Genomic DNA, 27,135 nt, shown 5'->3' on the forward strand with positions numbered 1-27,135 from the left:
AAACAATAAGGGGGAATCCAGTTCAGAAGGACACTAGGACCAAGAGACTGAGCTTTGGGGTCTGAAGCCCAGCTCTCAAGTCCATATATAAGCACTGTGCAGGTAGAAAAAATATCAGCCCTTGGAACAGGTAGAGGGAGAAGAGGCTGACCCCTTTACTTCTGGGCCTGAGCCTGCTAGCTCTCCAGGCTCTGCAAAGGAGCTAGCTTGAGAACTGAGAACAAGTTGCTGCTATCAGTATAGTGAACCCTCTTGCTGAATACAGTGAGAGCCCTGCAGATGACACTAGGCAATCCTTGACCCAGTGTCAGCATATGCATATGAGCCCTCAGTTTATACAGGGGAGGATATCTGTAGCACTATAGGCCAGCTGGAGACCTAGGGCTGGAAAGGATCTCAGGACATCATCTAGTCCAACTCCCTTGTCTAAACAGGGTGATCCCTGTCCAAACCATCCAAGCTCGTTGTGGCAATCAGCAAAACCCAAAAGTATGGGATAAGCCAAGCACTCCTGCTCTGTAACCTGGGGGAGCATCTACACGAGACACTTCACTGCACAATAGACTAATTTACTGCACAGTAAAGCATCCCTGTCTACACGTGCAGGTGCTTACTGCTCAGTAAATTAGTCTATTGTGTGGGTAGTTTGCTACCTGCAAATGCAGCTAGTAAATTAACCGTACAGTAGTTACTGCTCAGTAGCGCACGTGTAGATGCTGACCAGGAGCAAATTTGCTCTCGGTCAGCCCCACCACCAGGGGGCCATCCCCAGGCTTGCCCTAGGAGCATGGGGCTCAGAGTTTCTGCAGCCCCAGGGCTGGGATGGCTTTTTGCCTGACCCAGCCTGGTATTTAGAACTCTGCCGTGCCCCTAGGCCCTGTGCCACCTGTTGCCTGCCTCTGACCATTGGGTTCTGCAGCAGTGGCCCCATGCTAGCTGCAGCAGCCTCATGAACTTTGGCAGTGGCCCCTGGGCTAGCCCCACATGTTGTGCCCCTCTGCTGCAGGTGTGTGCCCAGGCCTGGCAGCACCTGAACTCTTAGCCAGAACTCTCAAAAGCCGTCAAGGGAGCCACACTGGCATCCTTCCTGATGCCACGCTTCACGTCCTGGGGCCTCAACTGGCCCCAGGAAGAGATCACAGACCTTGTTGCACTGTGGGGCAATGCCAAGGTCCACAGCCAGTATGCCCAGGCCAGGCTCTCCAACGCCTACATCTATGAGGCCCTGGTAGGCCGCATGCAAGAGCATGGGCACAAGTGGCCAGCACAACAGTGCTGCATAAAGGTCAGGTCCCTGCAGGCACAGTGGGTCCATGTCACTGATCACAACCACTGGTTGGGGCTCCTTGCAGAAACATGCCTTTTATGTGGCAGCTGGACCACATCCTCACTCCCTGGGGACCCTGGAAAGAGCTGCACTGTTCTTCAACATGGATAGCTTGCCAGAGCCTCTGCCACAGCTTGGCAGAGATGACTTGTCTGTAGGGGAGGGCCCCTTGGTGCACCAGGTGCAGGTCCTGTCCTGTTTCCCACCCCTGGCCTCATCGAGCAGCACCAGGAGCCCAGGCCAGCAGCTGCCATGCCAGCTCTGGGTGCACAGGCCCACCCAGGAGGACAGCCTGGGGATGACACCACCCACCGTGAGTGGTGGAGCACCACTCCCTTTCTCCTCCTCTCCTCCACTCATGGCCCTTTCCCCTCCCCGCACAAACTTACCTGCTTGGGGGAGGGGGGAGCATGCCTGTTTCCACCACCCACCACCCACAAGCTCCAGCTGCTCCCTGGAGGGGGCCACTGTCCAGGCAGCCATGAGCTGTGACCTTGCACCCCAAGACAGTGGCAGGCGCCACACATCATCACCACCTGTGGGGACAGATTTGGGCCACTGGGGACACCTGTCATGCCCATCTGGTAAGCCCCACACTGGGAGGAGGGCCAGGGGGGATGACAGCAATGTGACCACCTGGGTCTGTGCCAGCTCTCCTGCCCACCTCCAGGCTCAACACCTGGACCCAGGGGCCCCACATGGGCAGAGGGTCCTCTCCTCTCTTCTCTGCCCTGCCCCTGCCTGGCCAAGCTCTCCCCTGCCCCCTGGAGTTCCCCCCTCACAGCACATAGGGAGGCAGGAGGCAGTACAGAACTTTACTGAGCAGCTAGTGCCCTCCTAGCTAGGCAGCCAGGGGCCTCTCACAGGCAGAGAAACTCCTCAGTGCCTGCGGCAATCTCATCCTTGGCCACAGGCAACAGGGACTCAATACATAGGCAGAGGTATGCTTTCAGGTGGCAATGCATGTTGCAGGGAAGCATAGATTTGCCTGGGCACCAAAGCCCAGGGTCCCATGCCAGGTTCTCAGGTGCTCCTGGGGCACCATGGCAATTAGGTGCTCCAGAGCTTGGTGGATCAGGCACCCCTTCGTGCACTCGAACAGCTCATTGCAGCACGCCCAGGGGACTCTCACCAGGGGCACACTCAGGGCACAAACCACATGGCGGGGGGGACCCTGCCCCAGGCCACTTCTCTGGAGAGGCCCATTGGGGGAAGGGCAGGGGCATCACCAGTTTCACATCCCAGTTGGGCAGGAGCCCCTTGCCCTGAGCCCAGCTGGCATGGCACCACAAAAGACTGCCTGGCCTGAAGGAAGAGAAAGGGAAGTGCATCTGGAGCAGCCATGGCAGTTGCTGCTAGAAGGCAGCCCTGGCCTGCCAGAGAGCACATTGCCCTCCTTGAGAGGATGTTGGAGGCTCAAGTTCAGGAGCGGCAGGCCACCATAATGGCCAGGGCAGTGGAGGCCACAGAGGAGGACCACTGGGTGCTGGATGCCATCTTGACCGTGGCAGTCAGTCACCTTTGTGTTGCCTGCTGCCCAGCCCCTTGGCACCATTGTCCATCAGATTGTGCTTTAACTGTCCCTAAGCACTATTAACCCTTAAATGGAACGTGAAATATGAATGCAGACAACTCAGTGTCCTAAAATCAAAGTCTAACTTTACTAGCACAACCAGTATTATCTTGGTAGTTTCTATATTCAGAGAGAGAAAAACATTCAGTACAATACTCTCATCCAATCCCAGATGTTACTGTGCTCAACAGAAAGGACAGTCACTTAGTTCCTGGAAGCAAAGGGTATGTCATGGGCTGGAACAGTCCAGACAGATGTTGAAGGCTGGATTTATGACAACAACCAAACATTTTCTTGCTCCATGCTTTTATGCTTTTCTTCAACATCACTTCTTTGATGACTCTTTGCTTTTTGGATTGGTCTCTCTGCAGTCAGCATATTGTCCATCTTTTATCCCATCAGCATATTGCCTAACAGACCCATTGCAAGTACACCTCTTACTTTGGTCTTTCCGACCCGTGATGGCGCCTTACTTTGGGCATTGTCCATTGGTCTCCCTTATCACCTTTCATTAATATATCTAATTCTTTCATCCCTCTGATTCAGCTGGTTAGTGCCAAGTTCAGTTAATTGGAGCTGGTAACAAGGCCATTGCTATGGTTGTGTTAAAAGAACTTCTCACGGTGATAAAAAAGAAAAGATATAAGATAATGAACACATATGAGCTCTACAAAAACAGCTCAAAGCCAGCTAATAATAAAAAAGGAAAAGGTAATAAGGACAAAACTTAAGCAATGATTAAATAAGGCTAAAATATGAACAATACTATAAGCAGGTGCAACTTCAAAGCATTAAACATAACAAGCTATGCCAACACTAGCCTTGCCTGCCCCCTGGCAACTGCCCAGCAGCAAGCCCCCCAGTGACAAATCCCCTTGCCTGGTCTCCTGCTGGAGACCCATCCCAGGTCTCCAGCAACTGGGCCCCTGCCTGGGCTCCCTTCTTGTTGCTTACCTAGGCTCCATGTAGTCCCTGCGCAGGAGCTACCCATAGCGGCGCCAGCATCGCACATTGGCCCTGCTGGCTCTGGCCTTATGCTGGAGGAGGGGTAGCCAGCCACACAGGCAGAGCAGTGGCTGCCTATGCCCCTTGACGAAAACCCTGCTGAGAACTCACCACAGGGTCTACACTTGTCCCTGGGATCCATCCTGTAGGCACCTCCACCCCACTATCCCCTACCCTGGGAGGGCACACAGAGCACAATGTACATAGTTTGCATGGGGAAGAGGGTACTTTATTGGTGGTGGGTAGTGTGGCTGGTGGTGGGGTCTGGGTTGAGGGAGGGAGGGTAGGAGGGAGTCAGTTTTTGTGGAGGGAAACAAAGACTTGCTGAAAACTGTCCACAGAGAGTGTGGTGCTGGGGGTGCACGGTGGACCTGGGTTCTGTGACTGGCTGGTCAGATGGCCTATGGTGCGGGGTACAGGAGGAGGTGGTCGACCAGCGCCTCTCTTACACAATGCCTTGGCCCTGCTGATGGGTGTGCGGTGTGCCAAGGGCCTCAGTGGGGGCAGGGGATTGTTGCTGTCACTGCCCTCACAGCTGGCACTCTTGCTGCCAGGCCTCTTCTGCCTGCTATGTCTCCTCCACCTAGACCTTGTGGAAAGAGGTTCCCCCGGGCCTCACAGATGTTATGCAGCACACACTCCAATGATGACCTGGGAGATGGCCTCAGCGACCTCAAGGCAGTGGCACCAGCATCCCTTCAGGCGGTGAAAGGCACACTCCAGTACTGTGCAGGCCCAGCCCAGACACCTGTTGAAGTGTGCCTGGAAGGGGTCCAGCTGGCTGATGTAGGGTCACATGAGCCAAGGCAGGAATGGGCAGGTGGGGTCTCCAATGAGGAGAAATGGAACCACCGCCTCACCCAGCTGGAGGTCTGGGACACCTGATGCAAAGTGCCTGCTCTCCACCAGGGCTGGCAGGGTGGAGTTCCAGAAAATGTGGGTATCGTGGGCACTGTCAACTCAGCCAGTGTTGATGTTAGTGAAGACATCTTGATGGTCTATGACAATCTGAAACATGACCAAATGGAAGCCCCAGCAGCTGTAGTACAGGTGGTTATCATGGGGTAGGCAAGTGATGGGGATGTGGGTCCTGTCCAGGGCCCCAATTCACTTTGGGAAGCCTAGGGAATGGTTGTCTGGGTAGTTGAAAATCACCCATGACATCTCCTAGGATGAGCACTCAGCTAGATCTGATCGCTCACAAAGCTTGCTCATGTCAAGGAGCTCTATCTAACTCAGGGTGTCTACGAGCTGACCAGGGCCAAGGCACTCCTAGACTTGGTTCTGGCCAAAGTGGATGACCTAGTGAGCAACCTGCAGAGTGAAGAGAAACTGGGTGACAGCAACCATGAGATGATCACTTTCTTTATCCACTGCAGCCAGGGAAGTCAGCCAGTAGGGAAGAAATCCCTGATTTTAGAGAAGCTGATTTCCACAAACTCAGGAGATTGGTTGGCAAGGTGCTCCGGGACCATGGTCTGATGAGGAAGGGAATACAAGAGTGGCTTTTCCTCAAGGAAGCAATTCTAAAAGCTCAAAGAAAGTCTACTCCCTCTCACAAGAAAGGCTGCAAAAGAGTTGGGAGACCCCCTTGGCATAACAGGGAAGTCATGGACCTCCTGAAATTAAAGCGAGAAGCCTACAAAGGATGGAATTCAGCAACAACTACCAAAGAGGAATACTCAGCAGCCACCCCCACCTGTAGGGAGTAAATCAGGACAGTGAACACACTAACCAAACATAAATTGGCAACCGGAATCAAAGACAATGAAAAGTCCTTCTTTAGATACAAAGGAAGTTGCAAAAGGAACAAGGGAAGCATAGGGCCCCTGATAAATTAAATGGGATGGTTTGTTAACCAACACCCAGGGCAAAACCAAACTCCTGAATGAATATTTCACATGGGTGTTCCACCAGTCCAAGAATATTAGTCTGCTTGACAGGATATAGAATAACCATGGTGGGAGTGACCGCCCATAGTTGATGTAGATCTTGCGGGGGAGCACCTACAAAGGCTAAATATCTGTAAGTCAGCTGGGCCAGGCGAACTACACCCGAGAGTGCTAAAAGAACTGGCTGATGTCACTGCGTGACCAATGGCAAAGTTATCTGAAGACTCACGATGCTCGGGAGAGGTCCCAGAAGACTGGAAAAAAGCCAGTGTGGTACCCATCTTCAAGAAAGGGAGAAGGAAGGACCTAGGAAACTACAGGCCAATCAGTTTGACCTTAATCCCAGGTAAAACCCTACAGCAGTGAGCCTGGCCAAGCAGCCGTGCAACACACTGTGGCAGACAGGGTTGATACTGAGCTGGGCCAGGCAGCGGTTGCTGTGGCGGTGAAGCACGGTGAGCATGGAGGCAAAGCATGGTGAGCATGGCGGCAAACAGAAGCCCACAGTGTGGGTCATCACTACCAGGGCCAAGAGGTGGAGCAGTCATTGCATGAGAGACTGAGAGGCATTAGGACTCTTCAGCCTGGAAAAGAGAATGCTCATGGGGGACTTGGTGGCAGCCTATAAGTATATAAGGGGTATGCATCAGGAACTGAAGAATGTCTGTTCACCAAGGGACCCCAAAGGAAGACAAGGTCTAACTGTCACAAACTGCTGGAAGAACGTTTTAGACTGGACATAAGGAAAATTTTCTTTGCCATCCGAGTGTCCAAAGTCTGGAATATACTCCCCCAGAAGTGGTGCAAGCACCTACTTTGGATACCTTCAAGAAATGCCTGTATGGTCATCTTGCTGGGGTCATCTGACCCCAACTGACTTCCTGCCCTTTGGGCAGGAGGCTGGATCTTGCAAGGTCCCTTCCAGCCCTAATGTCTATGAGATCTATGCTGGGCGCAGGCTCTGGCAACAGAGCCACAGAGGTCTACCAGTACACTGCAGCCTGCTCTGGGCCAATAAGGCAGGTGGTCAGGGAGCACCATGCTGGGCTGCCTTTTAAAGAGTGCCCCAGGCATCCAGGCAGCTGTGGCCAGAGCCTCTAGCTCCCCCTGGCTGCTGCAGGGCAGGAGGCGGCCTGGAGCAGGCTACTTCTATATGCAGCAAATAACAGGTGTCACAGCAGAACCACTGGCACAGCTGTTTGAGCACTCATGGTGCTCGGGTCAAGTCCCTGAGGACTGGAAGAGGGCCAGTGTGGTCCCTATTTTCAAGAAGGGGAGGAAGTTAGGATCGAAGTAATTATAGGCCAGTCAGTCTCGCCTCCATCCTTGGAAAGGTCTTTGAAAAGATTATGAAGGATCATATCTGTAGGAGTGCGGCGGGAAAAATAATTCAGCAGGGAAACCAAAATGGATTCGTAGTAGGTAGATCATGCCTGACCAATCTGGTTTTGTTTTATGACAGGATCACAAAATGCTGAGATGCAGGAGTAGAGGCGGATGTCGTTTTCTTGGATTTTAGCAAGGCCTTCAATATGGTGTCTCATCCCATTCTCATAAATAAATTAAGAGGCTGTGATATAGATGTTTACACTGTCTGGTAGTGGCAAATTGGCTTAACAGTCACTCCCAGAGAGTGGTAGTAGACGGCTTGGTATCGACCTGGAAGGATGTAGATAGTGGGGTCCGGCAGAGTTCAGTCCTTGGACCTGTACTCTTCAATATCTTCATCAGTGACTTGGATGTGGGTGTGAAGTGTACTCTGTCCAAGTTTGCAGACGATACTAAATTGTGCGGTGAAGTGCACACTCCAGGGGTAGGGAACGATTGTAGGCAGACCTGGACAGGTTAGACAAGTGGGCAGTACACGATAGGATGCAGTTCAACAAGGACAAGTGCAGAGTACTGCACCTAGGGCGCAAAAATATCCAGCACACCTACTGGCTGGGAAGTGACCTTCTCAGCAGCACAGAAGTGGAAAGGGATCTTGGAGTCATAGTGGACTCCAAGATGAACATGAGCCATCAGTGTGATGAAATCATCAGCAAAGCTAACCCCACTTTATCATGCTTCAGCAGATGCATGACAAATAGATCCAAGGAGGTGATACTTCCCCTCTATGCGGCATTGGTCAGACCGCAGTTGAAGTACTGCATCCAGTTTTGGGCGCCGTACTTCAAGAAGGATGTTGATAGACTCGAAAGGGTCCAGACTCGTATGGTTAGGGACTTATAGGACAAGCCTTATGAGGAGAGACTGAGGGACCTGGACCTCTTCAGCCTCCGTAAGAGAAGACTAAGAGGTGATCTTGTGGCTGCCTACCAATTCATTAGGGGGATGCAGCAAGGGATTGGAGATGCTCTGTTCACCAGCGCACCTCTTGGGGTAACAAGGAGCAATGGTCACAAACTGACAGAGAGCAGATTTAGGCTAGATATCATGAAAAAACTGCTTCATGGTAAGGGTGGCCAAAATTTGGAATGGGCTTCCAAGGGAGGTGGTGCTCTCCCCTACCCTGGGGGTCTTTAAGAGAAGGTTGGATAGGCATCTGGCTGGGGTCATTGGACCCCAGCACTCTTTTCTGCCTAGGCAGGGGGTGAGACTCTGATCTGTTGAGGTCCCTTCTGGCCCTAGCATCTATGCAATTTCCCAAATGGCTGCATGTGTGGGCACCTGCCCAGGGCTGGTTTACTGCACAGTAAGTTACTGCACAGTAAACCCAAATAGCATTAATTGCACATGTAGATGGACCCTGGGAACAGGAAACAACTCCACACATTACCGCCCTCCCTAACTGGAAAGCCAGAACTCCCCTTTTGTAAATCTATCTCCTCTATAAGTGTACCCCAGTTCATGTCTCTCACAACTAAGTTGGTTGTAGAAATTTTCTTCATTCTTCTGCTGCTGAGCAGGGTGTTCTCCCAGTATACATCTGCTCTGGATTACAGATCTCTTTTTGTGATCTCTCAACCATCTGTGGGGGAATGTGCTTCTGGACTTCCAACTGCTACTCTTTATGGCTAAGTACAGGCAGTCAAAAAGCCTGAGGCTAAATTGATTCAGTCTTTGCGGGTTCGTCTAAGCTGCAAAGATTGAACCAATAAAGAAAATTAACAGGCATTCACTTTTGGTTCAGGAAATGCAGCCACATGCCTGCAGTGGCTCAAGCCAGAAGCTGGGAGTTGCTAGAGCGCTGCTTTCTGGAATGCTTTCTGGCATGTAGCCATCATCAGCTGTGTGTTCACTTCCTCTTCCCGCTGCCCTCAATGTTTCTGGGATTTGCAATCCACAGTCATAGCAACAGGACTCTGCTGGGTTGCTCATTACCTCCTCTTCCTGCTTCCAGGTGCCTCTGGGATTTGTAGTCTACAGTCACAGACAGCAGTAAGCAAGCAGGGTAGGTGTAACAGGTGTCCGCTCTGGGCCGATCTAAACGTGGCTCGCACACCTGTTCCTGGGGCAACCGCCTGCTTTCTCGCCTGCCATGCCTTGCTGTTAATTGTTTAATTGATGTTAATTAGCAGGAGGCTGCCCTTTTTACTGCCCCAATGCCAGGGGGCGCTATCTGCAGCTCCATTTCCTCCCCTACACCACAGCCCACACCTTGCCGATGGAATTGACTGTGTTCAGTCTGGGCCTTGTTATAGTCTGGCCCCCTTTTCCTCTCTGAGCCCTGTTCGGCCCTGTCTTGCTCTGCCCCCTCTCCTGGGGCTTCTCAACGTGCTGCCCCCCTCTCCTGGGGCTGGGGTCAGTGCACCCCAAATGCTGCGCCCTCGCTGGCACTGGGGTCCCCACGCTGCTGTGGGTCCCCTATGAGGCCTCTTCCAACCCCTAATAGCCTCACCCAAACCACCGGTATTTAAACAGCAACAAAACACAAGCCCCTGGGCTGTAACATAAATTAAAGCCGCCTGGCTAAAACATCATACAAGCCTACAGGGGAATACTCCATCCCTCTGCAGTGTCAAACGCTGCTCCTGCAGTCAGGCTTCCCCTTTCTTTTCTGAGAGAGCTCCTTCCCCCCTGGCTGCTGGCAGGGAACTGCCAGCCTGGCTTCAGCCCCTGGGCTTTATATGGAAGCTAGGCCCTGCCCCTTCTGGTCAGCTGACCTCCTCTGGTTGCCCTGGCAAGCAGCAGATGTGCTCATTACTCTTCCCCTAGCAGTTTTCTCCTTTTGTAGGAGCAGGGCACCTAAGTGCTCTGTGACAGTAGGGCAGTTTAAACCCCCTTCCTAGCCCCAGAACCCAGCCAGGGTTTGCCTGGGGGGGTGGGGCAGGAGGGAATGAGCCAGGCAGTGAGCCAGCCCTTACTGCTCCAGCTAGGGAGCAGAGAGGCAGGGCCAGCCCTGCTCTCTGGAGCAGACAGCATAGTCTAGCCCAGGGCTGCAAAGTATGCTGGGGGACTGTGACTTAACTTGAACCAGGAAGGGGTCGGGAACAAGTTTCATAAACTGGTTTGACCCAAATCAGTTAAGTCTGATACTACATTCAATCACGTTTATCTTAAACCAGTTTCAGTTATTTTGAAATTGGTTTGTGTGTACTGAACTTCTATTCTTTTACAGGTTTAAACCAGTTTCTGAGCACTTGTGTAACTTCTGTCCCTAGCCTGCATTACTGTCCAAGCATGCATACTCCTATATCACTCTAACTTGTGCTTATCCAACCTCTTCTTGAAAGCCTCCAAACAAGGAGATTCAGCAACTTCCGTAGGCAGTCTAGTCTACTTCCTCACTGTTGTAAGAGGGAATCTAATATTACTGTGGTCTTCTCTCATTGTAGCCAATGTAATGAAGCAAAAGCCAAAGTGACTGTCTCCATGTACCTCACTCCCTGCTTCAATGACTGTGGAGAGTATGGACAGTGCAATCTTCTGAGAAGGCATGGCTACCTCTATGCTGGCTGCAGCTGTAAAGCTGGTGAGTGTCTTTGGGGGCCTGCTTAGTGGAAGGCCTGGCCTGCCTCCAGTGATGCAGAATCCATCCTTCCATTTGTAGGGTCTCTGACAAGAACACAGATGAGTCCTGGAACTTCTGTATTAAAAAAGTGGAGGATAAAATGGCAGCAGCCTTCTGAAATGGCAGTGTGCAGAGACCCGAAATTCCATGCTAGTGAGAAGCACTGGAACATCCCAGCAGCAGCAGGAACAGCTACCTGTAGCTTGAAACAATTAGAAACGGGCCTGTGGCTGCAGCACTTGCTGCTCTGGACCAGCTTTTCTTCCCCTCAGTAGCATGCAAATCCTGTGGCACAAGGAGAGCCATCTTCCTTAGCAGCACTAAAGAACCAGTATTGGGAGCACTTTGGAACCATTCTGTCAGGGAAGCCAGGGTTCTTTCTTGGAGATGTGCAGCAGCCCCCTCAATATGCTCCTGGAGTTGTTATTGAGCATGTATCCCATACTATTATATAGGGCTGAATTTATGATCATGCTGGGTGAATGGTGCACTGGAGGTGGTAGGACAGCTCCTACTGCCTGCTCATCAAGCAAAGGGCTCTGAAATAGACACTGGTGCTAACAGGACACCACCTGTGACCTAGAGGACAAGCTGGTCACCCTCCTGTGGGGTAGTCCCAAATCCCTCCAACATGCTGCAGTAATCAAGGGCAATTTAATTTCTGGATGGTCTCTTGGGCTCTCAGCATGAGGCAGCCTGTGTGCCATTCCTTGGTTGGGGAAACTCAGGTGATGTCCTGCAGGGCTGGAACATCATCGGTGTGTGTGAACTAATCAAATTGTTCAGAAGTGGCTATATGGAGACAGAACCGTCTTACTCCAGGATTGATGTCTTCTGGAGGGTCGTTTCAGATCAATAGCAGGGGAAAACGTGAACTTCATTGTACAGATGCTGGCACCTCCTCTCCCCATGGACAGCACAGAGCAGGACCTACTTCTCTGCTACCTTGGTCTAGATCAGCTGCCTTTATGTTGCTGTGAGTGAGAACAGACCTATGGGCGCCTGTACATGAGCAGAGAGGCTGCTCTGATGTACTGTTATTACAGCACATCAGAGCAGACTTGATTAATTGAGTCTGCTGGAGCGTGGTAATTACTCCATCCCCACACTGAAAAATGGTGGCAGGGGCACTTTAACAAAAGCTCATTCAACAAGCTTTAGTTAAAGTGCCCCCACCACCATTTTTCAGCGCAGGGACACTGATACACAAGATGCTGCAGGCGCTTTAATTAGAGTGGCTTTTGGAACCACTCTAATTAAAGTGCCTCTTCCCCCCACCCCCTGAGCACATGTATAAATGCCCAAAACTCTTTGTTTCCCCAGGGAGGCATCAGTTTCTGAGAAGCATAAAGGGGTATAGGCTGTAGCCATGTTGGTCTAAGGACATAGGCAGACATAAAATAGTTTAGGAAAAATGCTGAATCATGTTGAGCTTGACACACAGGCTTCTGCTGAGTTACCAATACAGACTGAGGTCTTGGCTATCCTGGCTCCTTGTTTGAAGCACAGCCAGATATCAAAGTTCAACTTACAGTGGAACATCATGCATTTGGGTATCTTACCTCAACTTATTTTACCTGCTGCCTGCCCTGTGCAGCAGCCTTGTTCTTTCAGCCTGCAGAGCCAGTCTTGGCATGTGGGGAGCAGGGAGCAGTAACACCAAGCTGAGATAACAGAGCCACAAGGAAGACCTGATTGTTTGGTCTGCTTTAGTAACCCTGTCTCTGCCTTTGTCTCTGCACTTTGCAGCATTACTCCCTGGGAGACAAAGGGGGTAGTTAGCACAGTGAAGTGCAATAATTAATCTGAGGGCATGCAGGGTGGCAAAGCTAGAGTCTGCACCTTCTTGCTTTCAAGGAGTTGAGTCACAAACAGCACACGGAAAATCCAGAGTGATTTTTTTTGTGAGGAGGGCCCTGTATACTGAACAGCTGCAACAGAGTTGAGTGGTGACTAGTCCCTGCCATTGTTCCAACAATTTTACAGAACCAGTAAGACAAAAACATGTCCCTGTAGCCTTCGCTCTCAGGCTACCACCTGTGTTATTTTATTTCCCTCCAAGGTCTCCAGGCTGGGATATTACACAGGTGGGCTTTTGTCTTTTCTCTCAGATCAAGATAAGGCTTTCCAAATATCTTCTATAAACATTTGAGTGGATCAGAATTTACAGGACCCCTCTTTACTTTCCAGGACTGTCCTCTGGTGAATTCATGGTAGAACTAGGAAACCTGGAGTGTGTTTACTCTTGATCTATCCATGAGTATTTCCCTGCAGAAGCTGTTCTGTAGAGGGGTAGCCATCCACACCATGAGATCTGCATGCAGTCAGAACTACCCAGCATTGTGAATTTCAGTCTTCAAATGCTCAAAGCAAAATTCTGGAAAAGATGCTGCAGTCTGAGATGGAGTAGGAGGGGTAGGGGGGTTCCAAGAAATACTCAGTGAATCATTTCAAGTAGGAACTAACATGGACAAAAAACAAAAAGTAGTGGCTGGGCCCAAATTCCAGTCAGCCACATCTTAGTTGTACCATATTGTTTTTCATCCTGGTTTCCTCACTGTGTAGAAGTCCTCCTCCTTTGCACCTTTCCCCCAGTTAAGAACAGCATGCCCCAATCAGCTGATCGCTATGTATTGGAAATATTGCCTAATGAATTGGGAATGCACATTGTAAATCATCAGAAATACAAAGTGAACATCCACCTACCTATTGCAGCCCATTTAAAGCCATGCCTAATGGCCCTGTGGTCTGGAAATGTGTCTAGGACGAGAGTTAGGTTCTCTTGTGATATTCCTGAATTCTAGAAAAATGGGCTGTGGCAGGGCACTGTGTGTGCCTGCCACTTCAAGGGCCTGGAGCTGGTGGCCACCAGGTGCCTGATGAGGGCAGCCATTTTGAATCGGGGGCTGTCTATATAAACGGGGCAGTTTGGCTGCTGGAGGCAGGTAACAACATTGCCTGGCTGGAGGGTTGTTGAGATCATTTAGAGGTAAGGGAGGAGGTGTAGGGGATGGTCAGGAGGCTCCTGGTCCAGGGCATGACCTAAAACTGCACCCTGCTGGGAGTGGGTAGCCTGTTGGGACTCTCAGTGGTGTGGGAGCCTCCAGGAAATGCCAGGCCACTTACCACCCCGGTGAAAGGTGGGTTGGGGTGCCTTAACCCCTAGCCCCCACCACCAGGTGGGTAACCCAGTCTGTGTGAAGGGCCCAGAGGGCAGACCCCTGGAGAGAGTGAGGGGTTAGAGACTCAACCTGATTGAGGGAGTACCCTCAACTGGCCCATGCTGGGGCCAGGACAGTCCAAAGGGCCAGGGGCCCACCGTGAGGGATGCCTAAGAGCTGGGGGCCTGACTGACCTGGAGGTGGGCCAGGCCTGGTAGCCAGAGATCCTGGGGGGACCACACCCGAGAGGGAAAAATAGCTTCAGGGAGCTAGGTAGCCTGAGTGAAGGTGGGGTAGGCTGCTTGAATGGAGGGATTGTGGAGGGGGTCCTGTTAGGAGGATTCTGGGGTCCAGTGTGGGGGCCGGTGATAACAAGAACACCTAGATGCCATCTGCGAGGCTTGGGCTGTGGTGTAGGGGAGGAATGGAGCCGCATATAGCACCCTGGCATTGGGGCAGTAAATGGGCAGCCTCCTGCTAATTAACATAAATTAATTAATTATTAACAGCAAGGTGTGGTGGGCAAGAACACGGGTGGTTGGCCCAGGAACAGGTGGGCGGGCCACGGTTAGATCGGCCTCGAGCAGGCCCCCTGTTACATGGGCCAGTGTGGGATAAATTGTGGACACCATCCTTTCTGAGGCATGTCACATTTGCTGTGTATTCTGAGAACACAAATATGGCTGGATGAAGGTTTCATATCACAGGTATAACCATGTAAACTGGGACTCAGTAGTTAATGGCTACAGTGTACTGACTGTAAAATTTCTGCTCCTTAGGAAATGCTTATGCTGTAGACTTGTTCCTTAAAGCAAATTAATAGCCCTTGGAGCACAGAAGGTTTTGTGCGCAGTCTCATGTTGGGGCATACTTAATTGGCTAATGTCTGTTGGAAACTTTAAGGCTGCAGCAGAGGGAGTCTTTCCTCACAGCAGTAGTCCTCCCATCCTCTGCCAAAGGGAGCTGCTGCTGCAGAGCTTGGGGCTTCAAGAGTTGAGGAATAGGCTGAGAGGTACTGCAGGGAAGAGGAGACCTAAGGGAAGGTATGGAACTAGTTTCACCTTGGTTGAGTTTGCTTTGCTAGGTAGTCCTCAAAGCAGCTCTCAGTGTTACAGTAAGCCAGAGAGATGTGGCAGCAGTTTCAGATGCAGCATTCAACCTCTCTGTCGTATGCCAGGTTGGAGCGGATGGAGTTGCACAGATGACACTAAGGCCCAGTCTGAGGGCGCACAGAATCTGGCCACCCTCCTGCTTACACTCAGTAACCTCATGTTCCTGCCAGCTATTGTTGTGGCTGTTTATCGCTACTACTTGGTGGAGGCCTCCATCTACATCTACACCATGTTCTTCTCCACGGTAGGCTTTGTCAGATCATTATATTACCTATCAGTAGGGGTGTGAAGCCTTGGCCCTGGGGAAAAGTACATGGCTACTCCACTCCCCTCTTTGAAGTACCAGAATCCTGAGGGCTGCAGCTCTGTACCTCACTGAAAAAGTTCAGTGGGAGAGTGTTTGCTTCCCATCACCTCACAGGGCTTCCAAGAACACTTGCTGAACACTTGCTGGCTATGGGCAGGATCCTCTAGTGAAGAGCAAGCCTTTAAAATAGTCCTATGCATCCCTGTGCCAGCATGGATGCAACTCAACCCAAAACACAGTATAGGCAATATCTTTGTCAGCCTGGCCATGCCCGAGTCATATATGCAACACAGCTTGACACTGGCCAGTGCGAACCAGAGCAGAGCCACTCCAGAGCTTAGGGTCATTTATGCAGGGTATAATTATTCTCTTTCTTGGCAAGATCAAGATGTGCTGCTCTTTCACTAGGACACTAGCCGGATGCAAACCAGTTATGCTTCTATGTGAGAGATGTGTTGCATTCATCAATAGCTTACACTCTGTCTTGGCTATATGAGCCTGTATTCCAGTGGAAGGGGTAATGGCTGTGATAGTGGAACTACGTGCTGTTGAGGGTGTTGCCTTCCTCTTAGCATATCCAAAGTATGACACTTCCAGTACTGGGATGGCCCCTCCACTCTAGCACAGCAGAGACATCATCAGACAAATCTGGGGTTTGGTCGCAAGTGTTGTTATTAATTTTTATCATGCTGAGTACAGTAAACCCAACACACAGTGGGACAACTGGCCTTTTGTGGCGGAGACACTAAACCAGACTAGCTGATGCAGCAAACTAATTCCATGGAAATAGTTTGGGGAGGAATGCTAATGGATGTTCCTGTTATATCATGACCCAATGCAGTTTCCAAAGGGTAAGAGGCTGCCCATAATCACTCCCATCCTTTCACACTTTGGTCCTACCAGTGAACTGCAGAATAATCCCAGGACTGAATCAAAGGCTGTTTATTGTGTGGTTTCTTTTGTGGCTTGATTTTTTTTCCCCCTGTTTTTTCACTCAAAAGATTCCACAGTTGCCCTTGTCTTCTTTCAGATGAAGAATTTTAGCAAGCTTTTGTGGGGACCTGAACAGTGATCTGCTTTGGGGTGGACTGCTGAGCATGCATAAAAACAAACATTTCCTCCCCTCTTCATTTAACATGCTTTTCAACCACAAACATGAGTCCAGGACAGAGGCTTTATATGGCTAAGGACTGAACAGTGTATCTCCTTGAGATGCTTCCTCTGTAGAGCTGTAGTTCCACATTTCAAGCTTTTCCTATTTCTTTCCCCAAGCACCCTTTCCAAGGAGTCTGGTTAAGGCAGGCTGGTCTTTACTGTGTTCTTCTCTTATCTCCTGGCTCTAGTTCTACCATGCGTGTGATCAACCAGGAGTTGCTGTGATGTGTATCATGGATTACGACACATTGCAGTACTGTGATTTCCTGGGCTCCGTGGTTTCTGTTTGGGTGACAATCCTGTGTATGTCCCGAATGAAAAAGATCTTTAAATATGTAAGTAGCTTGTATTTAGTGCACTAAAATACCTCCACACTGCAAAGGTAGTTAGGAAATCCCAGAAGTAACATGGTTCTACCTTGTGTTATTACTTCCATACTGCAGTGGCCATTTGGATATGGTTCCTACAACCTGGAATCACGGATTCTTCAGTCTCATCATCCTCTGTTCTCCCTACATGTCTATCCAAGGCCAACTTCATAGAAAAGATGCATCAGGCTGATTTTTTTATTTTTTTTTAAACAGCACAACACTTAATACAATCAGTGCACTAAGGCTGCCTAATGCTGGCATTCCTGAGAACTGGGCCATGCAGCATGCATGCTGTATCACTATAGGGCAGGAGTTGGCAACATTCTCAGGCCGCAGTTTGCAACCCAGTTTCCACTGTAAGCAACTACTCCCCTGCTGCAGTCCCAGCCATTCCTGCTCTGTGCTTCCCCCATGCCCTTCATCTGCCTACTGCAGCCTCTGCCAAAAAATATGCCACCGAAGTGTGGTGAGTGACAATTTGGAGCAGCCAATTCGGCTGCGATAGTAAGCAGAAGTGACAGTGGGGGTCTAAGAGAGCGGCCCTCCACACAGAGCAGGGATGGCTGGGTGGCAGCAGGTGATTGGCCTTACATTAGTAAAGCGCTGAACATGGAAAAAACCCTATAGCAGGGCAGCAGCCAGGGACTGGCATGCCATTAGTAAAACATGGGCTGGATCCAATCTCCATGCAGGCCAGATCCGGCACATGGGCCATAGGTTGCCACCCTCTGCTGTTGGGGGTTAGCTGTTTTGTATTTGCATTTCTAGAGAAGCTGAGAGATTTCAATTTCTTTAATTGATGGGTCCTAAATAGTATAGTTCAGCAGGTGTGTCACTGTATCTGGGACCTAATCCAAAGTCACATAGTCCATGAAATTTATGAGCTTTGACTCAGGTCCTTGGATATCTTAGCAGCAATGACTTACTGAAGGCCAAAGTCTCTTGGCATCACAAGCTCCATACCCTGCTAATTTCTCCTCTGTTCTCTTTGACATGCATTGATGTTAGAGGATCTTGGGGTTTACCAGTTATAAATATTCAGAACTGATGGTTCTGGTACTGGGCTTCATGTCTGTCAAGGCAATGTAAAGTTCCCAACATAGACCTGCTCAAGGGGCTGGCCTTCTATCTTCTGTCACAGTGCCATAGCTCCCACCTTTTTGGGATGTCAGCAAGCAGAATGTGCTTCTGGGCTAAAGAAGAATAGTTGCTGCTTTGTCCTAGTTATGGTTCCCTGTCCTCAGACTGAGTTTGGCCCATGAGGGCCTTGTCACTGTTGCCCTAGCAGAGCTGTGATGGAAAACAGGATCCTTCCTGCACAGGTCTCTGCTCAGGGGTGGTTGGAGTCTTCAAACTTAACAACTCCTTAGAAATGTATAAAGCAGATCAACACCCAGTAGAGTGTATTTACACAGCAGTCACTGAAGCAAGGGAAAACAAGTTTTATAATGAGCTCGGTGTTGCCCCAGTTATACTGCACCCAGCACTTATCATAGAATCATAGACAAGTGGGGCTGGAAAGGACCTCCAGAGGTCATCTAATTCAACCCCCTGCCTGAGGCAGGATCTTCCCTATCCAAACCGTCCTAGACGATCCATAATCTAAACTCTACAAAAGACCACCATCAGCCCTGACACAACACAAACCTAACACACTGAGCTGCCACAGGTAATGCAGGGGAATCATGATAACCAACATCTTGCTTCTATGAAATGTTGTCAATATACACTCAAGAGATTCCTACTAGCGGGCCATGTCCCCTGCTACAGAAAAAAGCAAACCCCCCCCACAGTCCATACCAGTCTGACATTAAGGTAAAATTCCTTCCTGACCCTAAACATGCTGATCGGTCTGACCCTGAATGGAGAGTCATGACCCTCTATCCAGGTACCTCCGGGTTGGTTCAAGGAGGAACATTGGTACACCCCAGTCAAAGTCCCCAGTCTTGGCTTTAGTCAACAGCCAGTACCTCTGATGGAGGCTTAAAAATACCCTGACACACTAACAGAAAGGGAGGTGCAGGGGCAACCAGTAAAGCCCAGAAGTATGGGAAATACCCATAGTAGAACATAAGCATAGCTACACCTAGATCATTGCTGACCAGTAGCTTCTTGAACACTTCCAGTGATCGAGAGTCCACAACTTCCCTAGGCAGCCTATACCACTGCCTCATTCTAACAGTGAAGAAGTGTTTTCAGATATCCACTCTAAACTAAATTTGCTGCAACTTCAAGCCATTGGTCTGGGTCCTCCCTGAGCAAGAAAGAAAAGGCGCTTTCCCTCTTCTTTATGGCAGCCCTTCAAGTATTTGAAAACTGCTGTCATGCCCCCCCTTGTACCTGAACTGGCAAGTTTCAGTGGATTAGTTGGGGGGGGTGGGGGGGTGTATGTATATGTGTACGTGTATGTACTCACTCACTCATTAGCAGCAATTCCAGGATTTAATAATTAGCTCTCCAGGAAAATATACAATAATTCCAGTATAACTGTGTCTGAACTACAGGGCTTCTGCTGACACTGCCCTCACAGTCTTAGAGGAATCAGGGATTGCCCCTCATCACACCCCAGTTGACAGCTGTGCCAACACAACTCTGTAATGTGGCCCTGGCCTTTGAGAGCCAAAGCATGGTGGAACCCTGCTGCATGGGTCCATCTGAATTTCTCAGGCTAGGCACCCAGTACCACTGCCTGTTTTGCCTTTTGATGTTCCCATTCTTCCATTTGTCAACCTGGTCTGGGAGCTGTTTCAGATGTACTGTTTCAGAGTCACATAGTTAGAAGGAGGCATCTGGAATGTGAAGCTTCTGCCTTCCCAGGCCAAAATGTCTGTTTTTATGCAGCACTAGGCTATCCTGTTCCAGGGCTCCCTGTCTCCCAGAACTTCTCAGCAAGAGTGTTGTGTTTGAAAATAATGATGCTGAGATTGACAAGCTTGAATGACAATGCAGTATTCAGTGCTCTAAGGTATATTAGCAGGTGCTTTCCTGATGTTAGCATTGTTGTCTTATCTTGACCAGATTCTCTTTGTCCTGGGGACCTTGTTTATAGCCATGTCCCTGCAACTGGACCGCAGAGGCGTGTGGAACATGATGGGCCCCTGCCTCTTTGCCCTCGTTGTCATGATTGCAGCATGGGTAAGTGGCCACCATGGGTAATTAGAGCCACTCTGAGAGTCGCTCTGATTAAAGCACCTGCCACATCTCGTATATCAGCATCCCTGCACTTCAGAATGGTGGCAGGGGCACTTTAATTTAAGCTCCTCAAACAAGCTTTAGTTAAAGCACCCCCACCACCATTTTAAAGTGCAGGGATGCTGATACATGAGACATGGAGGCTGCTGGAGGTGCACTAATTAGCACGCTGCAGCGGACTTGATAAATCAAGTCTACATCGATGCGCTGTGATTACAGCACATCAGAGCAGCCTCCCTGCACATCTACAGGCACCCCTAGATCTGCTTTAAGAGCATAATTGTGCAGGCTATGTCTCTATGGGCTCAGTGATGAGTATGGGTCTGTTCATAGATTCATAGATTGTAAGGGGCTGGAAGAGACCTTGCAAGATCATCGGGTCCAGCCCCCCTGCACTAGGCAGGAAAGACAACTGGGGTCAGGTGACCATCCAGTCTCCTCTTGAAGATTTCCAGGGTAGGTGATTGCACCATCTCTGGAGGACGTTTATTCCACAGTCTGGATACCCTAACTGTGAAGTTTTTCCTAGTGTTAAGCCTGAAGCCGTCTTCCAGGAGTTTGTGACGATTACTCCTGGTTTCCCCCAAGGGTGCCCTGGTGAACAGTTGTTTGCCGAGCCCTTGATGTAGTCCCCTGATGTAGCGATAAGCTTTTACCAAGTCCCCTCTCAGCCTCTCTTTCTTAGGCTAAAGAGGCTCATCTCCCCCAGCCTTTCCTCATATGGCTTGGCTTGCAAGTCTCTGATCATGCAGGTGGCTCTTCTCTCGACTGTCTCAAGCTTTGCTAACCCTTCTCTGTTTTTGTGCCTTCAGGTTTACTACAGTATGAAGCGACAGCACTGTTACCCTTCCTCATGGAAGCGCTGGGTTTTCTACCTCTTTCCAGGGATGACTTTGGCTCTTGTAGCCCTCTCAATATATGCATTTATGGAAACTACTGACAACTACTACTACACACACAGCCTCTGGCATATCCTGGTGGCCAGTAGTGTGGCATTCCTGCTCCCACCACAAGACAAACACAAGAAGCCCTGGGCCTGGTCACAGAAGCTCATCTGCCGCTACCAGATCTGCCAGAATGACCGTGAGGAGCTGTACACAGTGACCTGAGTCAGGCATGAAGGGCACCAGGCCAGTGGGTTGAAGAGTTTGCTTGATAAGCAAACCTACCCACAAGGCATGCTTACAGCTCTGCTAATGTGCTCATTTGTTAGCAAGGGCAACACAGTGGCAGAAGCTGGCCTCTGTCTTTGAGGCAAGAGCATGAACTGGAGTCCCCCCCTGCCAAAATGGTGGCTTCTAATCATTATAAAGAAAGGAACAGCCTTCTTTTGCACATCTTCAAAAATACCGAAGATCCATTCCTCTCCTGCCATGCCAGTTTGTGGTGCATGCCACAGCAAGTGCTTTGGCACAGCGCTCCTGCCACTCCTAGTATAGTCTCCAGCACAATGTCTGGTCATTCTTCCTAGAGTCTGTGATTACACCATGATTTACCATGAGAATGACAAGTACCCAAGCTGAGGCCAGCAGGGTGTCATGGTACTGTGTTCTTTTGAGGAAGGGGAAACATCCTCAAAGGGTTTGCCCTAGACCCTTGGTCCTGTTTCAGCTGTTAGCCTGCTCCATCACCTAGACCATGTGGGTGAAAGGTAAAATGTTCCTCTTGTGTGAGTAGTGCTGATGCTGAGGGTACCAAGGAGCGGATGACTCAGGCTAGGCCCAAATACATTGGGGTTCATTGCAGATAGGGGGTAAAGTCCAGTGATGACACCATACCACATAGGGCAGTGCCAACATACAGCAGAATCCTTGGCCATGTCTACACAAGACACTGACTGCACAGTAGCCTGTGACTGCTGTGCTGTAGTATCACATGGTGGAAAGTGACACGACACTACTGCGCAGTAGTCTTAGACTACTGCACAGCCAGCTTTACAAAAAAGCCAGCCATTGGTGCGACTGTGCAGTAACTCAAGTTACTGCAGTCATTCAGTACTTGTTTATACAAGTAGATGACTGCACAGTCAGCAGTAGATGACTGCACAGTCAGCATCTTGTGTGGACATGGCCGTTGAGAATGACATTTAGAGCAGAGCTGGGAAATAAGATTGACTCAGATCTCAAAGTGGGGAGGGGTTCAGGTGCCAGGTTTGATGCTAGAAGGGTTTTTAACTGAGCTTCTATTTGTTCCTTCTCCGTGAACTCTGGGGGAGCCTGGCATCTGCCATCATACCCGTTCTTTCTGGGTGACCATGTTAGACATTTTTTTCCTTGTCCCTAGCTTCCTAGGTCTTGGTTGACAGCACAGAAGAGAAAAATGGTCAGGACTCCTGTGAAGAAGCATAATGGTAGTTTTGGGATGACAAATGAGTTAGGCTGCCCCTCATTGAGCATGGCTCTATACATACACCTCTTGCAGTATCAGGAACAGAAACTGTTGGGTGCTATTGTAAGTCCAGCTACTGCATTTTGGCTTCAGTGCTGGTGTTAGACATGCAGTCTTGTGATTGTGCAAGGCTCACAGGGCCTGGGCATCCCAAGGTTTAGAGCTAGCACCAAATACTATGGAATACTCAGGTAGCCTGGTTGTTTTCAGGTTTGAAACTATCACACAGTGCTTCTAGACTGTAGGTAGGTACTCTCTAATATGAGCCCTGTTTCTCATACACAGCATGATTAAATCAACCTTTGTATGCATATTTATCTATGTACATACACACTGCTCAGCTCTATCATGAGTACCAATCATTGGCTGTCCAGTCTTTCAGCTGTATCTGTGAGCCTAGCTGATTGCCTACTCTGGGCATGTGTGTGTACAGCTAGCATCTTAGTCTCATGGATGCAGCTGCCCCAAGAAATTTGGGAACAAGTGACTTTAGGCCCTTTTATCAAGTATTCCATGTCTGTGGCTCCCTCATGCATTATACTGGGCATGTCTACAAATGCAATTAATGCAACTGAATATTCTCTGGTTCAATCTGAGCTGGAGTAAACTGTTCCTGATGTCATTTACACATGTGTTTAAACAGATGGTGCGAGTTGCTGTAGATGAAATTTCAACCTGAAACTCCTATATCTTAACAACTTGCTCTAACCAGAAAGCCAAAGGCTAGGCATTGACTAGAGCACTTCAAACCTCTCTTACTGAAGCTAGCCCACTGGGCAGACAAGGGAGAAGCTACATGGGGTCAAAATAAGAACAAGGCAGATGAGAGATGGCTCTGTGAGATGAATTCTCCTTTGGAAAGTGAGGCTCTTGGGCTCTGATCTTGGTCTCTGCTCCCAACTAGGGCAGAAACTATACCAGTGCTGTTTATAGAATCAATTTTAAAGGCAGGGTACCATGGGTCAGCATCAGGAGGAGGACTGGAGAGTACTCCAGCTAGTGCCTGGGCTGTGGCATGGTAGTTCTAGCGCTTTGCTGGGAAGCAGACAGCATAGATTCAGACCTCTCTGGGTGAGGGAAGCCTAGAAGCTGGATCTCCTATTTCCTGGGCAACTGTCCTAGAAACTAATGCATCAGGGTAAAAGAGGTGTTGGTGGTTGTAGCCGGGTTGGTCTAAGGTGATAGCCAGACACTACCCAAAGAATCTTGTCTGCCTCAGGATGAAAGAGTCATCTTCCATCTGATTTCTGGCAAGAAAAGCAGACATCATTCTAAAGAAAGAACTGCAATACAGCAAAAAGATACGTGAGAGGAAAACCAGTAGAGCAGACTGCAAATTGTTGAGATGTAGGAGATGCAGATTGAAACCCCTGTTCCTACTTGTGTGTTTAAGAGCAGTAATATATTGCACTGCTGGATACCACATGTATCTGGCGGGATTATCTAGCAGTACAGTAAATTAGTCTACTGCACCCTAATTGTCATGCATATGGAGATGGTGAGGCTTTACTGTGCAGCATATTAGTCTGCTGTGTAGTAAAGCATCTCATGCAGATGCACCCACTGAGAAATTAAATACAGAGCAGCAACTCCCTTTAAGTAGTAGGGTCAGAACTTGTTTTGGGGAAGGGAAGAGGTAGCTCTTCTGGCAGAGTGGAACTGAAGCGTAAAGCCTAGTGCTAGTACCTTGCACCCATGCTCCAGAGCATAGCTGACCTGTAGGGTATGGACAGCAGAATTGCAGGTGTTTCTTGGACTCAGCCAGAAAATGAGCACTTTCAGGCAGCTGTGCTTTGCCTCCATGGTAGGACATGCTTGGTTCACATTGACTTTACGGGTGGGTGTGTGGACATGAGAAGCTATTGGCTGCTCCCTCTGTCCATCTCTGTTATACAGTGAAGGGTCTGAATCCATTATTCCCTGCTTTTACTGCTAAGCTCTAGTACATTTCACAGAGGAAAATTAAGCCCCTAAAACCAAAACAAAGCACAGACCAGGCTAATTTTTTCATTTTCATTTCCCAAGTGTCAAGTCAGCAGTTACTAGAAATAGATTAGAAGCCACTGGCTTCTCTGAGATCTTTCATGATTGCATGGATGGTTGAGTGTGGGTAGCTTGGGAATGGAGGGGGTCTCTGAGGAGGAGGCTCCATATGCTGACCCTCTGTATCTTGCTGAACATCGTTAACCAGTTGTTCTACCTGGTCTTACCTAGGCCTCCCTTCATATAGGCTGAATTATTTGCAGGTATAGCTGAGATCACATTCATATGAAAGTCTCTGTGCCTGCTGAGCATAGGACTGCCACAAACACAACTGCAAGAGCAAAGTTGCAACAGCACCTATTTGTGCGAATATTTTTGAGCTGTAGGAATTGGAGCCAGTATCTGTATGTCTAGCCTGGTTGAGGCATTATTGAGTTAAGTGTATCGTACTTGCTGTTCTTCCTTCAGAAAAGGTAGTTGTTTCTTTCCTTGTAGATATCTGGTATAATATTATATTTTACATATATGCAATAGGGAATCTGACTGCTGTTTAAGGCATCAAGCATCCTATAAAAATTCTCAGTTGCACAGCTTAAAAACCACATTTGAGAGATGGAAAAAGAGTACATGTTTAGGACATATTCCCTGGTTTAAAGGAAATAGGATTATTTTGTTTCTGAAAAACAGCCCAGCTACTTATACTTTAATGCTTTAGCCTTCTAGCAGATAATCCAGCTCTCAGGTAATTCAGAGTTTCCACAAACTGATCTGCAGGGGTGCTGACATGGGTTTGGCTCAGCTGAGTTATTCTCCATCTTTCTTCAAACCCTGAAGTAAAACCAGAGCAGAGTATTTCACATTGGCTGCCATATTTTTCTACAGATATTTTTCAAATGGACATACAGAGGATTGAGTAACACTTAGTGTACCTGCATAAAAGTGGTAGGAAAAATGGTTTTCTGTTGGTGGCTATAGAAAAACACTTTTATTTCCTCAGTGCTACAAGTAATCAGAGAATCCAAGAGAAAATGCTGAGTGGTAACACTAAGTGGTAACCTTAAGTTCCAGGCTACACGAAGACAGGATTTTTATACTGTTCCAAATCTAGCTAATTTTCCACTGGTATTTCTGTTTTGCTGCTATAGGCTTGGGGCTGTCTGTGATTGTCCTGTTAGGCTCCTGTAGAAATGCCATCATTAATAATTTTGTACCTCTCTACATAAAATTTCACATACTCCAAGATTTCTCAAAATCCAGTTTTTAGCACTCTCTCTTCAGTTTTTACAAGTTAATTGTAAACTGAGCACTTGGCCTTTGGGGGACTGTAATGGAGTATTTGCAACCCTTTTGTACACACACGTAGATGCACCCTGTTCTTATTAATGCTCAGCAGTAAGCTCTGGAGCTTATTGCTGCCAGATGCATGTCTGCACATGTGCCTGGGATTGCAGCATGTTGAGCCAGAGCAGAGCAGCCCCAGCTGATGGGGGACCCCAGGGCTGTTCCTCCTAGCTTAGTGTGCTGCAGAAGGACGGGCTGTGGCACAAGGGTGCTTCAGTACAGGGCTAGCCAGCAGGCAGCCACGGCACTGAAGTACCCTCAAGCCCTACACATGCGCTGCTGCAGAGTAAATTAGTTTACTCCAGCCTAACGGGTGCACATGTAGATGCCAAGGTGCTTATTGGTCACATGTACACGAGACACTGACTGTGCAGTAATGACTAATATAAACAAGTACTAAATGACTATGCAGTAACTGGAGTTACTGCTCAGTAGCATCACTGAACAGCTTTTAAGTGATGCTACTATGCAGTAGCTCATTACTACTATGCAGTAGCACCACATCACACTTCGTGCCATGCAACTTTACTGTACAGTAATGAGCTACTGTGCAGTCAGCATCTCGTGTAGACATGGTCACTGCAGCTGATTAGTTTACTGCACCATAAACAACTCATGTAGATGCACCCACAGTGCTGCAGGTAGAGCTAAGTGCTGCACATTAACTAGTTGGAGCAATAATACTCTAATTTATACCTTTTTCTTATAGTTTTAAATGCTGTGAAACATTGAGCTTTGAGAGGGGATGGGATAAATCTCTATGATTTTATTAGTCTTATTCTTCATCAACAACACTACGATTAGAAGATTAAATAATTTTAGTGGGAAAAAATATATTTTGTCAATTACCTCAAGTAGAATTTAAGCAAATTGCTAGTATTTTAAGGCATGTTTGGAGAGTGGGTTTTTTTGGCTGTATTTCTGTGATTTAATTTTTATTTTATACGGTGAATTTTAAAGCTTATTGTTTTATAACTTAATAAATATAATTGTACTTGAAGGGGTGTGATCTGCATTGCACTTTCTTGGCATTGAATTTTGTATATCTAAGTTAGGGCAGGAAATTGAATAAAAAGCAAAATGAAGTTCTGCAGTCTATCAATCTTCCATGTTTCTCAGCACAGAAAATTGCAATATAAATTTTCCCCTTCACACTAGTATAGTGGTTCTCAACTGGAGTGCTACATGATCCCATCCGAGTTAGTGCTAGATTTAGGCTTAAGCTATTTAAGATACAGATTAGGGCCTCACAATATGAGGAGCCTCTAAATAAGAAAAAAAATGGATATTTTCATTCTAATATGACAAATACATATAGATGGTGGGGCTGTGTGAAATTTCACCTGGTGTTTCGTTTCAAAACTGTTTTGATGC

General features: G+C 48.6%; 1 protein-coding gene across 3 annotated transcripts in view; it reads left to right on the top strand.

Annotated features, from left to right (window-relative positions):
* Positions 1-26,846, top strand: part of PGAP6 (post-GPI attachment to proteins 6) — a 70,088-nt gene extending 43,242 nt beyond the window's left edge. The window contains exons 9-13 of one of the 3 annotated variants that reach the window (XM_059716543.1): positions 10,576-10,712; positions 15,090-15,268; positions 16,675-16,821; positions 19,876-19,992; positions 20,862-26,846. In XM_059716543.1, the coding sequence (XP_059572526.1) occupies positions 10,576-10,712; positions 15,090-15,268; positions 16,675-16,821; positions 19,876-19,992; positions 20,862-21,158 (877 nt within the window). In that variant the 3' untranslated portion in view covers positions 21,159-26,846. Of the gene's footprint in view, positions 1-10,575; positions 10,713-10,790; positions 14,752-15,089; positions 15,269-16,674; positions 16,822-19,875; positions 19,993-20,861 lie in introns of those variants that run through there. The other 2 variants (XM_059716544.1, XM_059716545.1) reach the window with 2 other exon arrangements.
* Positions 26,847-27,135: the final 289 nt, after the last annotated feature.

Source organism: Alligator mississippiensis, chromosome 13 (genome assembly GCF_030867095.1).
Source record: "Alligator mississippiensis isolate rAllMis1 chromosome 13, rAllMis1, whole genome shotgun sequence".
Classification (NCBI taxonomy): Eukaryota; Metazoa; Chordata; order Crocodylia; family Alligatoridae; genus Alligator; species Alligator mississippiensis.